Genomic DNA, 14624 nt, shown 5'->3' on the forward strand with positions numbered 1-14624 from the left:
AATTTCCTTTTTTGGTCTTTTTTTTTCTTTACATAAGGTTCACTCATTTTATGACATTGCCAAGTTTTAACCAGAAATCTATGGCAATGAAGCAGAGCAAGAGCTAATTAATTACATTAGATTGCAACAGAATAAAGTTAATTTCACATGGAAAGGACCAGGCCACTAGGTAGATCTGCTAAGGCTCACATATGGTCAGAGGAAGTCCCCATGTAACTTGCTTTCTGCTCCCTATGCTATTCCTTACCACCTTCCCTGAAGGGAATCCAACTTGTCTCTGGAGCAGCACCTTCCCAGTGCCTGCAGTGATTTAATCAGTTACAGGAAGTTGCCATTTCCCATGGACACCACTCTCATGGACCCTCCCTGCCTCTCAGGATTCAAAGTGCAGCCCATGCCGCCATGAGAGAACAGGAACAGCGTTGCACTGTAAAAGCACTGTACAAAGTTATCGCCCGAGACGCTACCGATATTTCCATAACAGTGTGAGAAAATAAGTTGTTCTAAAACAATTAATTATCCCAGGAAAGCTGGAATGCAACTTCAGAACAGGCAGGTGGAAGGATGTACTTTATTGCCTTGAGTAGCTGCAGCACCCCTGCATTCAGAAACAGCAATCCAAATCACTCTTACCTTCTTTACAGCACTGCTGGAAATACCAAACACCACTGGCCATTATTCCACCATTCATATCCACTATTCTATTTGGTTTCCTACAATATTTGCTGCCCAACTTTATTTACAGGTTAATTTCTTCATCATTAAATTTTAATTTTTTTTCCTTTATGTTCAAGCACAATTTGCAAGCTGGAAATAACCAAAATTCTGTCCAGGCAGTGTATAACTGCTCACTTTCCAAACACAGCACTAGAAAATGCATTAAGAAGTACTTCATAAACTTCTGTCACTACAGTAGGAAGTGACTGTAAATTATTACAGCTTTTCCAATTTAATGAGTATATTTAAATCTTGAAGCCATGGTGTTACTGTGTGCACTCAGCACAGAGATTGAAAAAAAATAGAGAAAAAAGAGGAGTGTTTCACATTTACATTCACACCATGCAGAGTAACTGGTAAGCACTGATGTTTTTCAGATGAGCATACATTACTTTGCCTACCACATGAAGGCAATCTGTAATTTGTAAACTATTTTAAATTCTACTGGAATTCAAGTTTTCTGTTTTATTTAAACATCTTGAAAGAACTAATATACAATGCTAAAATTTTTGTTCAGTCTTCAGTGCATCATACTGTACAATTTTTAATTCTCCCTATTCCCTGTGTGATTTGAAATTCTAGCATTTTCCACAACTACTCGCTACTTATCTGTCACATAGCATGCTCAAAGCAGTGTTCAAGGACTGAACACTATTTTTGCTGAAGATTTTTTTAACAAAATCTGTATAAGAATGTATTTCCATAGCTTTCTCCAACTACAAGTGACAAAACCCTAAAAGTGCCCAAAGTTGTAGGAAAAGAACACTTTCAGCATTTTACTGGTATAGAAACAGATTCAGGAATAAGAGACTGTGCCATGGCTGAGAATGGAAGCTTGGTATCTCATTTGGCTCCCTCGTTTTGATTAGACTGGGAAATAACAAAAAGAAATAATCCAAGTATTTATTCCTGATTTAGATGTTCTTCTGTACCATAAGAAGTTAGATTTAAGAAATTTTAAGAAAACATTGAGAAAAGTTATTTTTAAATGTTTCAAAAACATTTTGCTCTACTTACAATAGTATTTTATCAACTTTTCACCATTCAGGAACTCATATTCACAAAAATGAAGTGGTTCTAAAAAGAATCGTTGCTCATATATACTTGCCTGATAACCCCAGGCTGGATTTCAATAAAGTACACAAGAAAAGAGATATCTTAAAACAGGCATACATTAAGATAAGCATGACATGTCATCATGCAAGCAGTAAAGACAAGCAAATGCTATATTATTTATACAACTAAAAATAAGGACTTCAATAAGGTAACTCCCTAAAATGTCTACATTAAAAAGCAGCATTTCAATATTTTGGTTTACATTTAACTTAATGTTAATATGCCGATAACAATACAGTTTGCCAAATCTGACTGTTCAATTTCCCCTAACATTTTAAGACGACAAAAGACTAAACGTGAGAAATTAAACAATACTTTGTCAACAATGGCTATTTAAGCTATCGCTTATTATTTGCTATGAAATGCCTCAGACACTCTAATCTATTACCAAGCTGTCAAAATAGAATATTTGTGTTTAAGTATCTTGCTATTACAGTGTTTTCACCAGATTTTTCAAGTGCATTTCAATGTAAATACAAAACAATGGTTTAATACCTTTAGTAGAACAAGTCTATTACAATTTTTGAAAGACACACAAGCTTACAATAAGTAACTGGTCTGTAAGGTCATTTTCTTTAGGTTCAGGACACATTAGTAAAATACTCTGCGACCAGGACAGTTCAGGTAAATAATCCTCATTGACCCTATTCTGAGAATTCCACAAAGAGCATAACATTTTCCATGATTACATTTACAATTTCAAGTGATTAGTCATTTTTAACTATTTTAACCATCACTATTTAGAAGCAGTCCTGAAAGATGAATCATTACAATTATCATAAAAACTTAAAAGTCCTTAGTATTTTAACAGCTCAAATTGCTTTTGGTATCTGTGTGAACACCTAGTCTCACTGAATCTCCATGTTCCCCAGTACAGTGACCTTCTTGGGCTAATTCTGCATTGTTAGAAAAAATTCTTCCTTCAGTCAGTCAAAATGACTCCATTTCAATTTCATCCCCTTCATCCCTTCAACCCCTTGCTTTTGTATCCAACAAAAGGCAAACAAGCAAACAAACTCCCAAATAACAACCCAAAAAGGAGCTGCCTGGCCAATACTCTGTATATTTCACCATTCTGGGTGGACTACTATTGCATCTCTGAATGCACCTCCCCGAATGCTTGGACCAAAGAAAGAATCTTTGTACAAAAAACAAATATGTCTGTTTCCAAATTAAAATAAATAAATAAATAAATAAATAAATAAATAAATAAGAGAGAAGCCTTAAAATGAAGCTCATGCTTTCCTGAAAAGGACATAGTTAAGAATCTTCTACATGATTTCTTGAAGTTACCCTGAGCTACCTCCCAGCTCCTTTCCATCACGTTACATGGAAACTTTCCCATTCCTCATTAGTGACTCTAACTTTCCTTCAGTTTTGTATGACACAGGGCAACCACAACTGAAAAAAAGCACAAACCAGTGATTTATATGAGATTATTGTATTTTCCTGCACTGTTCCCTTTTGTATTGCTCAAATATTGCAATACTATGGTTCCCTTTCACACAATGTTGCATATTAAAATAGAAAGAAATTTTTAAAGCCTGGACTTAAAAATACAGAACTGTTCAGGGACGTGGATGTCCATCATAGTGTTGGCTATCATCATCACTATGACATGATGAAGTCTGAAATCTTGAAAGAAGCCAGAGAAACAAATAATGAAAGAGCAGCACTGGACTTCAGAAGAGGCATATGTTGGCTTCTTCGGAGATCTGCTTGGCAGGATTTTACAGGAGACTGTTTTAAAGGGTAAATAGGCCCAAGAAATCTGTCTCTCTCTCCAAGGACTTCACATCAAGAGAATGAGGCATGTCAATGTACAACAAGTTAGGCAAATGTGGATGCAGGCCATCATGAATGAACCAGGGACTCCTGACTTAGTTCAAAACGGAAAAGGAGGTAAGCAGAACGTGGAAAAGGAAACTTCGCAGACAAGGTATGTAGTGATATTGCTGTAGTATACAGTCATGGAATTAAGAAATCCAAAACTCAGCCAGAGAATAAAATAGCAAAGGTAACAAGAAAGGCTTCTCTATGAGTACAGGCAGGAAATGCAAATTATGAAATTGAAGGGAATGGCTGATGAACTGAAGGGCAGGGTTGCTGGTCTATCTAGACCTCAATAAGCTGAAGAAGATGGGCTAACAAGATGCCATGAAGGTCCACCAAAGCAGGCACCTGAGACAGAGCATCTCCGTGCACCAGTTCAGACCAGGCGCTGACTATCTGAGAGCAGCTTTGCAGAAAACCTCTGAGCAGAACGTGAGTCAGCAATGTGCCTTGGCAGCAAAGGTGGCCAGGAGCACCCCAGGCTGCCTGAGCAAGAGGGCAGCCAGCAGGACAGGGGAACACACCATTCTCTCCTAGTGAATACTGATGAGAGCATGTGCAGGCTGCTGTGTCTGCTAGGAATCTTTCTACATGAAAGGCACTCTCATGCTGCAGCAAGTCCACCAAACCAGGTACTGGTTGGACTGTGGCAGATGACATGCAAGAAGCTGAGTGAATCCATTTGCTCAGTCTTAAGAGCAGAAGGACAGATTTTACTGCTGTCTTCCAGCAGTTAATGGGAGGATATAGAGGGGATGGAGCCAGGTTCTTCTCTGATGTGCACAGGAGAAGGGCAAGAGGCAACAGGCATAACCTACAAAAGGAGAAATTCCAACAAAGTACCCATAAAAGAAAAAAATTACTATGAGTGTAGACAATGCTGGAACAAGTTGCCCAGAGAGACTGTGGTATCTCCAGCCCTGCAGATAACCAAATCCTGAGCAACCTGATCTAACCCAGCCTGAAGTCTGGGGTACTCAGTCTGGGTGGTGGCCTGAAGTCCTCTGCAAAGAAAATGATTCTGTAAATTTATTCTACTGTTCTGTGACTAAAAGCAAAAATTCAAACAAACCCACAAAACAAACAAACTACCTACGCACCAACACATTCACAACATGTACGTCCCAAATTTCAACCATTTTTAAAATTTTTACTTCAACAATAGAAATCCTACCAGGAATCAAAAGATAAAAAGTTGTTTTAAATGCCACGTATTTTCTTGTGAGATTCCTTTCAAACATAGCAAAACACATTAGTTTGAATTATTATATACAAAAATATTGACTTTAATCAAGAGGAAATAGGTACAAGACAGTCTCTAATATCAAAATTGCAAGCACAGCAAAGGGCATCTTCTGACGATAGATAAAGAAACAGAAAACAAGAGTTATGACTGACTTCAGGAAACTCAACCAGTGTGAAAAATGTAAGCAAAATTATTACTCCAATATAATTCAAATTTCTAAACTGCAACCAGCTCAGAAGCACTCACTTTATTCATCTTTCTAGGCACCCACATGACAAAAGCATAGCAAAAATAAACTATTTTTAGAAATAAAAAGACCTAAGAATGTAAGACCGTGAGAGTCAATGACAGTATGAAAATTCTTAGTGAGACAGTAATATAATGCTCTAAGTGGACTGCATTTTCACACTTTTGAGATTTCTTTGGGATTTTGTGCATTTGATTAATTCTGTCTGTATAGTGAGGCAATGCTAATTTATGCCTTCCTACAGGGCTGACGGCTGTCTCTGCCAGCACCACAAAACTGAATCAAGAAACTCCAGAGCTAAAACCTAACAGGCTACAGTCTCTTAACTCAGAACTGCAGATTCATGTTTTATTCATAAAAGCAGATACCTACACACCAGCTTTTCAAATGCATCTTTTTGTCATTTAATATTTTTATTGAAAAAATTACATATCTTACCTTTAGGTCACTTCCTGGCAAAGTACCTATGCCATCCTTCCAGTCCATTGCACTAAATACATCAAACTCCTGACCATTTCCACTAGACGCAGATTCATTCATGATGCATGTACTGAGGAAAAAAAAAAAAAGTAATCTGAAAATTGTATAAGTGGTTTAATGCTAATACCACCAGATATTTCTTCCAATGCATTTCACAGAGTTATATCAAATGCTTCCCTCTGCACACTGGTAACATGGACAACTGATGACAAGGGTGATAATATACATGATGTAATAAAAGTAAGGGGAAATCTTTCTGAAACTTTGAAAATAATACCTGTTCCACACACTAGGAGGCAATGGGGCTGTACTGGAGAGAAAAGAAAAATTTCAAACTGCAAATAAATTGACACGAGGAAAACATGTCAAGCACACTTAAAAACATCTGTTCTAGGAAAGGCAAGACATTACTGCATGCCTCTACTAAATACATTTAGCACTGATTAACAGAACTGCATTTCCTTAATACTGGATAGCATGCTGATGTGAATGCTTTCCCTAAATTCAAATTAAAATTTCAAAATTAATTTGCAATTGTCAGTTTCCTGGTCTGACTCAGAACACTTGAATATTCTTTATCTGTTTCCATACAAATAAATTTTGAATTGCATTTGTTAAAACTTATTTCCATGTAGAGAAGCACATATATACTCCAGAGAAACCTACTGCTTTGCAAGAATTGAATTGAATTAATGGATCCCTCTGTTTCAGAACAGTGAATGGAGAGAAGATAGCATTTACCTTCAGAAATAGTGCATCTGGACATCCCTCTCTGTGATAAAAAATTTGCATAAGCATCAGAAGTACATTGCACTTGCCTCTGACCTCTGGCTTCAGCTCACCTGCCACAAACACACCATCAATTGCACTGAACTGCAAGTGTTTCCAGCAGCCAGCTGTGAGCGCCACCAACTTCTTCCTTTCCACTTCTCACAAAGCCAGCAATCTTTAAATCTGTGGCCTGGCACCTAATTTACTATTTGTGCCATGTGGAATCTTACTTATTAATTTTGTTTCTGAAGAATGGCTGCACTATGCCTAGCAGCTGAAATAATTTGCGGCAAAATTAGCTGTCTTTGTTTGTGAACTATTAGCAAAACCTCACCACTTTTGAAATTTGCACTTTCCGAACTTTTTGGAATGTAAACTCTCTGAACTTTTAAATGAACACTTTCTAAGCCTCATACCCCATCTGGAGACTGCAAACTTTTGCTGCAAGTATCAATATTTAAAATTCAAATAGATGGAGAACTTCTTCAGAGTTTAACCTTGTTTTCTAAAACCTAATTTCTAACTTAGGTCCCACTCTGAATCTGCAAATACTCTCTGGAGATCTTGACTTCTCACAAAAAAATCCAAAAAAAACCCCAACCAAACAAAAAAACAAACAAAAAACCAAAAAAAAAAACAACAACAACAAAAAAAAACCAAAAAGGTGTTATTTGTTCACTCTGATAACAGAAAAATATGCAAACCAAGCGGAAGTAAACTCAGGTCATCTAGAAGCTTTTTATTGAAAGGTTGAGGAGAAAAACACTTACTTAACTTAGTTGCATAAAAAACAATTGAATTTACATTGTATTCATCAGAAAAATAGTATCAATCACTGTAACATCACCACTACAGACCCATACTAGTTTGGTTTGGGGTACATAATCTGAACTCCCTTTCATTTCTCCTTGGTTTCCACTTCATTTCTAGCAGAAGTCTTTAAAAACCTGAGCAGCTCACTCCATGAGTTCTTTCATTACACTACAGCAACTACACAGTTATGAACAAGATAACAGGAGCTGGACCTCAGTCAGTACCCACTGCTAAGAGTAAAAGCCTTTGCATTCCCCTATATTTCATACAATAGGCAGGGTTCACAGAATGCTTTTTGAGCAAACTTCACATCTTTCACATGACAAGTTTGAAGTACGAAGAACCAAATGATTCAATGTGTCTTTCCCACCTTTAAGTAATTCTCTGTGAGAAAGTATTGAAAACCATAACAGAAACATACAGAAATTCATTTTAAAAACATCAATAAATCTAAACAAATTCAGTGCAAACTGAGAAATTCCCCAAAGCCATAGATCTCATCTTTTATAATCCCAGGCAAAATCCACCACCCTACTTCAGGGCAAGCTCCTGCAACACAACTTGGAATCTCTGCTTGATCTGAGCACCAAGTACCACTACAAACAAATTCAAGCAGGCTTGACCAAACTGAACTGCAGCACAGTAGCAGAAGCACAGGCCTTCCCTCAAGAATACAAGACCCAAGCTGCTAAGGAGTACTTGAAAAATGGGATCTCTCCAGGCACCCGTGAAGTTTTAAGGACACAAAACATGCTGGTTCAAGTGCATTGGTGGAACAAGCTGCCCAGGATTAGTATGGCTAAGCAAACACAAAGCAGTATTCTGCATTAACTGAAGTCTCTAAATAATCTTAAATTATCATTCTATTTAGAGGACACTTCACTCAACCCTCCTGTGGTTTATTACAGAAAATATGCTCCAATGATTTCTGCGGAAGGTATGATAGAAGTTGGGAAAAACTTGGAAGACTGTGGAGAAATGCTACCTCTCAGCAGCTGCTGAGAGCAAGGAGCATCGGACAGCACAGCTGCTCCATCAGGTGCTGTCATCTCCCATAGTGCCACTCCCATTACAAACACAAAAGTTACTTGGGGGCTGGAAAACTGAGAGTCTAGCCTACTTAGGCAGGGAGTAAACCATGAAGGGTAACGAAAAACTGGTAACAGAAATGTTCAGAACATACTTGTCTCAAGAAAACATACAAAGTCTGACTTAATTGCACCTAAGAAACTTTCCTTAGGTAACAAACAGCAATAATGATACATTCTGAAGAAGTCTAAAGACATTCATTATTGCTTTCCTTTTTAAATTAACTCATCATCAAAGGTACAATCTGTGTATGTTTCACATTCTGCAGCCTTCAGAAGTGTTCTTGGTGGGAATGAAAAGGTCACAGGGCAACACAGAGAGAAATTAATTTACAAAAAAGAATCACTTTTAACAAAGTATCTGTTTCCAGCTTTCCTGAGTTTGAACAGATGAAAGATAGGCCTTTATCCCTCTACTAATGATAGTAAGAAACAAGATACAGACCAGTAAAATTGTTACGGCACAGAGGTACTAAAAAAGGAAGAACTCATTGTAATAGCTACATCTAAATCTCAGAACAAAGAAAACTAAAGAATGTCTTATCTACTCCTTTAATTTTTTGTTTTTAAAGCTCTGAACTAGTATAACTCCTTCTATAATTATTTCATCTGGTATCATTGCTGCTGCTGCACTGCCAGAAAAGTAGTAAAAATACTAGATGAATAAGGGGTCTGTCAGTGAATGCCGTCTAATGTGAAGGAAAAGACATAACAGTAAGTACTTGGAGCAATCACCTTCCAAAGGCATCTCCAAAATCTGCCTTTAGGGATGTAACTATCTCAGTCCTCACAGCCTTAAGAGAAGTGTGCTTCATATTAATAGTTCAACATTAGCTTTGCTTCAGACATATGTAATAAAGCCATTAAAATAAACAAGCTCATTTAATAAGATTAAGACACATCCTTTAGAAAAACCTTAATTTTTACCAACAGGTTCAACAATAAATGTGTACCTCACATGTGTATCTCTTGATACTTACCGAGAATAACAGTTCTCTATCTAAAAATTAGATAGTTTCATCTGGTGAGAAACTAAAAATATAAAGCAAAGAAGCAGGACAGAATATGCCAATTAGATGTACAAGTAGTTTTTGAAGTAATTATAGGGTTATGTAGTGAATACATCAGAAAGTAGTAATAGGAGTCTTTCTTCCACTCAGTACTTTAAAAAACTACCTGACCCCTACCCAAATTTTTAACATCTAAGCTGCTAACTGTGAAATGCCTGTATGATTTCTAACCAGTGGGGTCAACTCAATACTGGTCACTGGGCAGCAGAAAGAGCTCAGCAGTAAAGCCACAAGTCATTGTTGCTAGCCTGGTATAACATGTCTGCACTAATTTGCCATTTCTTCTTATGCATCTCTGTGTATTTTTGAGGATTTCTGTAGCTGCCATCACAAGACAGCCTAGCAGATTTGCCCCATACTGATCCTCTCCCCAGCTGACAGCTCCTATGAGGAGATCCAAAACCGGGAACACAGAGCCAGAGAAGATCACAGCAAGTGACATCAAGAGTGAGTTCCAAGAGAAAAAGAGATCCCAAGAGAGACAATATCCTTCTACAGGCAAGCCATGCTCCCTCTTCCCCACTGGACTGGGTGACACTAGCATTGATGGATGCTCAGAAATTTTTGTCCTAATATTGTATACATGTACTTTGGACATCTCCAAGGCTGCCTGGTGTAGCACTCATGAGCTAAAAGGACACATTTTCCCATACCCAGTATATAAGGAAAACAAAGTGGATCTGAAGGGAACAACTCAGTGTACCAGAGCTGCAAATACACCAACTTCTAGACACCAGGGACAAGTGGATACTCAGCTTAGTTTTATTTAACATGTAAGAATGTATTACCAGCACTGATTGTTACACTCCCAAAGCCACATGAAGCAGAATTATTCCTTGCAATGTAAGTTCCCTATATTTGAAAACAGCAGTGATTTTGAGCTTCATGACACAAAAGCAAAGCCAATTGGCTCTAAGCCCACTGGGGTGAGCCCTGCTTCTCTCTCACAGTCCTCTCTTTGAGCTGGGCACACCTCACACTTGTCGCTTTCTCACCCTTCATATTTTTGCACCAGACTCTTCACTTACAGAAAAACAACCACAACAGGAACAGTGCAGGAAATGGTAAAATTCTTTGAAGCTACCCACCACGTTTAAATATGTGTTTTTCCTTGTACTGTTTAAAGGTTTAATTATTTTAATATTTCATTAAAAGAAGTATTTTCAGAAACCCATTTTCCTCAAAAATCTTATTTTTCATTGTTTGGAAGCTACTAGTTCTACCATGTTTCTATTCTCTGTATCAAAAAGTTGTTTGAGTAAATTTCACTATTTTGCCTGTTGCTCATGAAGTTTATTACAAGGTATTTTAAAGATCAGATATAGCTTTTATATGTATTCACAAAGGGACACAGCTTAAAATTCTTTGCCACTCAAAGGTTGTAAAAGGAAAAGGACCAGAGTTCCTATTGATGATTTACTCTTATTTTATCCGTTGCTACTCTTCTGACTACTAGGTGCTCCAAGGCTACTGTGTGTGTTCGCTCCTGCTTCCCAATATTTTGGCTTTAAACCTTTTTTTCTCTACAGGATGAATCTAGCCACAAAAGCATTAAAAAATACTGTGAAGCCTGGGTCTGCACCAGCACTTAAAGGAGGTTCCTGCTTCCTGCTGTCCTCATCCGAGTCTGCAAGGTAACACAGTTATTGCTGTACCATTGCTGAAGACTGGGTAACAATTACACACAGCCTTCATCTACTGCCTCATTTTCAAATATCCACAAGACGCTACAACAATAGTTACCCAATACCAAAGCTATTCTGTCATCTAATGAAATTTACCACTGTTTATAAACAGCCTGTACCTCACACTAGAAAAGCATTTCCTCTGCAAAGCCTTCATGGTCCCCTTATTTCTGTTATTGTCTGTGCAGGCCTGAGTGGAGATTTAACCTACTCAGACAGCAAAAGTTGTAAACAACAACTTTGAAAAAGACCTATCTATGTCTTAAATTCTCTTAATTGCTTGAACAAGGCACAGAAAGTTACAAAAACCTTCTCTGTTTATTTGTTCCTTCTTCCTTCCCCTATGCAGACACCGCCTGCACCGAATCTTCACACCTCCTATCACCTGACCTGTTTCAAATTATTTCCTACCCGAAGTTAATACAATATGCATCTGAGCATCCCTTTTGTCTGACTCATGCCCTCCTCTTCCTCATCTGCCAGTTATTATCAGATCCCATAAGCTCTGCTGTTCATAAACAATTAGTTCACCTTTTCTAGCTCCTAAACACATGCAGCAGGTTACTGCATTTATAGACTCTCCATTTTCCCCCATTCATAAAGAGCTGCTGGCATCTCCCATTGTGATGAGCGGTCCTACTACTGAAGCGCTAACAAGCTATGACTACACACTTTCTTCAGTAAGCCTCATGCCAGCTCATCACTGATTCCTCACACCCATCACTCACAATCCATCATCCTCCTTACCAGCAATATTAAAAAACAGAAAAGATTAAATTGAACAGCCCACTAGAACTCAACCATCTCTCTTCACAGAACAGGTGATGTCAAAAAAAAAAAAAAACAAACCTCAACAAGTTAGAGGAAAAGAACTCATCACAAGTTATTGAAACTTTAAAAGAAATGCTCTAAAAAAAACCTCAGTAAACTGAAGGGAAAACATACACCACAAATTAAACCAGAGTTTATTACCATTGCCCAACTGACAACAAGGACCATCTGAGGCGATTGCTTCAGCCACCTTCACTAGAGCACCAGTTCAGGAGATCACTGTCAAAGCTGCTGAAGTCTCACCGGGAAATAACACCTACCCGGCACCACCCGGATAAAAGTGGAAAGCTCTGCTGCCTTCAGTCACTACTTTCAGGGAGTTTCTCTCGTACAGAGACTTCATCATAGAGACTTCTGGGAACGTGGTAGCTTTCTTGGTAAAAAGCATTGGTTCCTGAACAGCTTTAAGATCTGCACTCAGAAAACTGTGTTACAATCCTGAGCACAGACTATTTCCTAAAATGACATAGGCTAAACTTTTTATATCATAAGCTTTATTTATGCTCACCACCTGATTTTTAGCACCCACGACTGAGCATCCATTCATGAGTAGAAACAGCAAAGATGATCAGTCCAGTGCCACTCAATTATACGGAAGAAATAAAGAAAATAGAACAAAACTGAAAATCTAACTCCTGCTGCCTTTCGCTGTAAAGCTTTTACACCGCGCTGCTAAAGCACAGGTAATTAAAAGACATGGAAGAGGCCGTGACCCTCACGCCCCGGGGGAAGCTGCCGCATCTCCAGGGGCCTCCTAACGCGCGCACCGCTCCTCAAGCCTAAAAACCCCGGGGGCTCGAGCCGCGCTCCCGAACGGGACAAGCGACACGGCCGCAGGGCGCGCCCCCCGCCGCTCCCGCGCAGGCCGTGCCCCCGGCGGGGCGCGGCGGTCCCGGCAGCGCCCGCCCGGAGCCGCCCGGGCCGCTCCCCGCCCGCTGCCCCTGCGCCCGGCGCGGCGGAGCGCGGCGGCGGCCGGAACGCTGCGGCGAGGCCCGGCGGGCGCGGCCGCCGCTCCCCGCGCCGGCAGCCCGCGGCCTACCAGCAGAGGTCCCTCCTTGGCCAGTTTTGCGGCGTGTTTTTGCTGCACTTGAAACTTTCTGGAGAAAACCCGGGCTCAGGTCCGCGTCTTACCCAGGCTCGGGCAGAACCGCCGAGACAAAAGCGGCCGCCCGGCTCCTCGGGAGGAGCGCTCGGGGAAAGCGGTTCTCGAGTCTCTCCGTTTCCCTCCCGAATTTGCCTTTTTATCCTTCGCCCCCGCCCCGGGCAATTAAACAGAGCGGGGGAAGAGTGCCCCCCTGCCCCGGCGAGGGGGCGGCGGTGGGGGCGAGCGCGGTGCGGGCGGGGGTGGGAGAGGAACTGGGTGTTAAGTGTTCCTGAGGAAGTTGCACAACGAGAGAGGGACTCTGCTTGTTTACCGGGTCCCTCGCTTTTTTTTTTTTTTTTCCTTCCCACCCCCCCCCTTTCGCCTCCACCCCCCGGGACCGGGATCCGGGAAAAGGAGGTTGCCTCCGAGTGAAAGGAAAAAAATTTTAAAAAAATGTTACCTTCTCCTCCCTCCTCCCCTCCCCCAGCGCGGAGGAGAAGGAGGAGGAGGAGGGGGGCGAGCTCTCTTTTTTCTAGGGGGCTGCGGGGACTCGCTCCTCGGCCGCTCGCAGCCGATCTCCGGGCATCCCTCGGCAGAGAAGTCACCCCTTCCCGCGGGAGGGGCCGGCACACGCCGCCTCCCCGGAGGGCTCGCCCCCGCCCGGCCCCGCAGCCGCCAGCGCCCGGCCCCGCGCTGCAACTTTTTCTCTCACGCTCTCGCGTGCGCCCGCTCCGACGGGGAGGGGGGAAAACCATGGGGAGGGGGGGGAAGCGGGCGCCGCTGCGGCCTCGACGCGGCGCCCCCCGCCCCGGGCGCTGTAGCCCCGGCAGCCTCCCCGAAGCCCCGGCCGGGGGCGGGCGGCCGCTCCGCGGGAGCGCCTTCCCGTCGGCCGCCGCTCCCTCCCCCCCCCCCCCGAAAAAAAAAAATCGCTTTCCGCCCCCCCCCCACCGAAAAAACACCGCCCCACAGGCGCTAGCGAGAACAAGTGTGCCTATATCCTGTTGTTATATGCACCGGCTGCGGAGACGGGGAGGGAGAGACGGGCATGTGCGCGGGGGGCCGCTCCCCCACCCCGGACGCACTTCAGGCGAGAGCGCGCAACTTAACAGAAAAGCCGCGTCCTATTCCCTGCCCCTGCCTGCCCCCCCCCCCGCTCCCTGCCCCCGTCGTCGGCAAAATACGCACTCACGTGTATGTGCGCTCACACACACCGCCGGCACCCCGGGGCCAGCCCCCGGCAGCCCCTCGAGGCCGGCCCGCGGAGCCGGCGGCGGTGACAGGCGCCGGCCCCCGCCGCCGCACGCAGCCCGAAGCGGGCAGGGGCCGTTCCCCCGCCGCCTCACATGTCTGCCGCAGCGAGCGCGGCGCACGCACCGCACAGAGGCAGGAACTGAGCACTCGAGCAAAAGACTTTTTTTTTTTTTTCGTCTCTTAAAAAAAAAAAAAAAATTGCTACAAGCTTGCCTTTTTTTTTTTTTTTGTATGTGTATGTGTGTGCAAACTTTCCCCAAAATGGCGGAAATTGGGAGATGATTATATTTTAAATATCTCTCGCACACAATCACACAAAGTGCAGGAGCGACGGAAAATACAAACTCTCTGCTGCGCGCTGGTAGAGGCCTTCGCACACGGGGACCCATGGC

General features: G+C 42.1%; 1 protein-coding gene across 4 annotated transcripts in view; it reads right to left on the minus strand.

Annotated features, from left to right (window-relative positions):
* Window positions 1-14261, minus strand: part of L3MBTL3 (L3MBTL histone methyl-lysine binding protein 3) — a 77121-nt gene extending 62860 nt beyond the window's left edge. Inside the window, exons 1-2 of one of the 4 annotated variants that reach the window (XM_053974322.1) lie at window positions 14171-14261; window positions 5598-5709 (exon numbers count right to left, since the gene is read on the minus strand). In XM_053974322.1, coding sequence (XP_053830297.1) covers window positions 5598-5699 — 102 coding nt within the window. In that variant the 5' untranslated portion in view covers window positions 5700-5709; window positions 14171-14261. Of the gene's footprint in view, window positions 1-5597; window positions 5710-12936; window positions 12958-13441; window positions 13519-14166 lie in introns of those variants that run through there. The other 3 variants (XM_053974320.1, XM_053974323.1, XM_053974319.1) reach the window with 3 other exon arrangements.
* Between the last annotated feature and the right edge of the window lie 363 nt (window positions 14262-14624).

This window comes from Vidua macroura, chromosome 3, assembly GCF_024509145.1.
Source record: "Vidua macroura isolate BioBank_ID:100142 chromosome 3, ASM2450914v1, whole genome shotgun sequence".
NCBI lineage: Eukaryota > Metazoa > Chordata > Aves > Passeriformes > Viduidae > Vidua > Vidua macroura.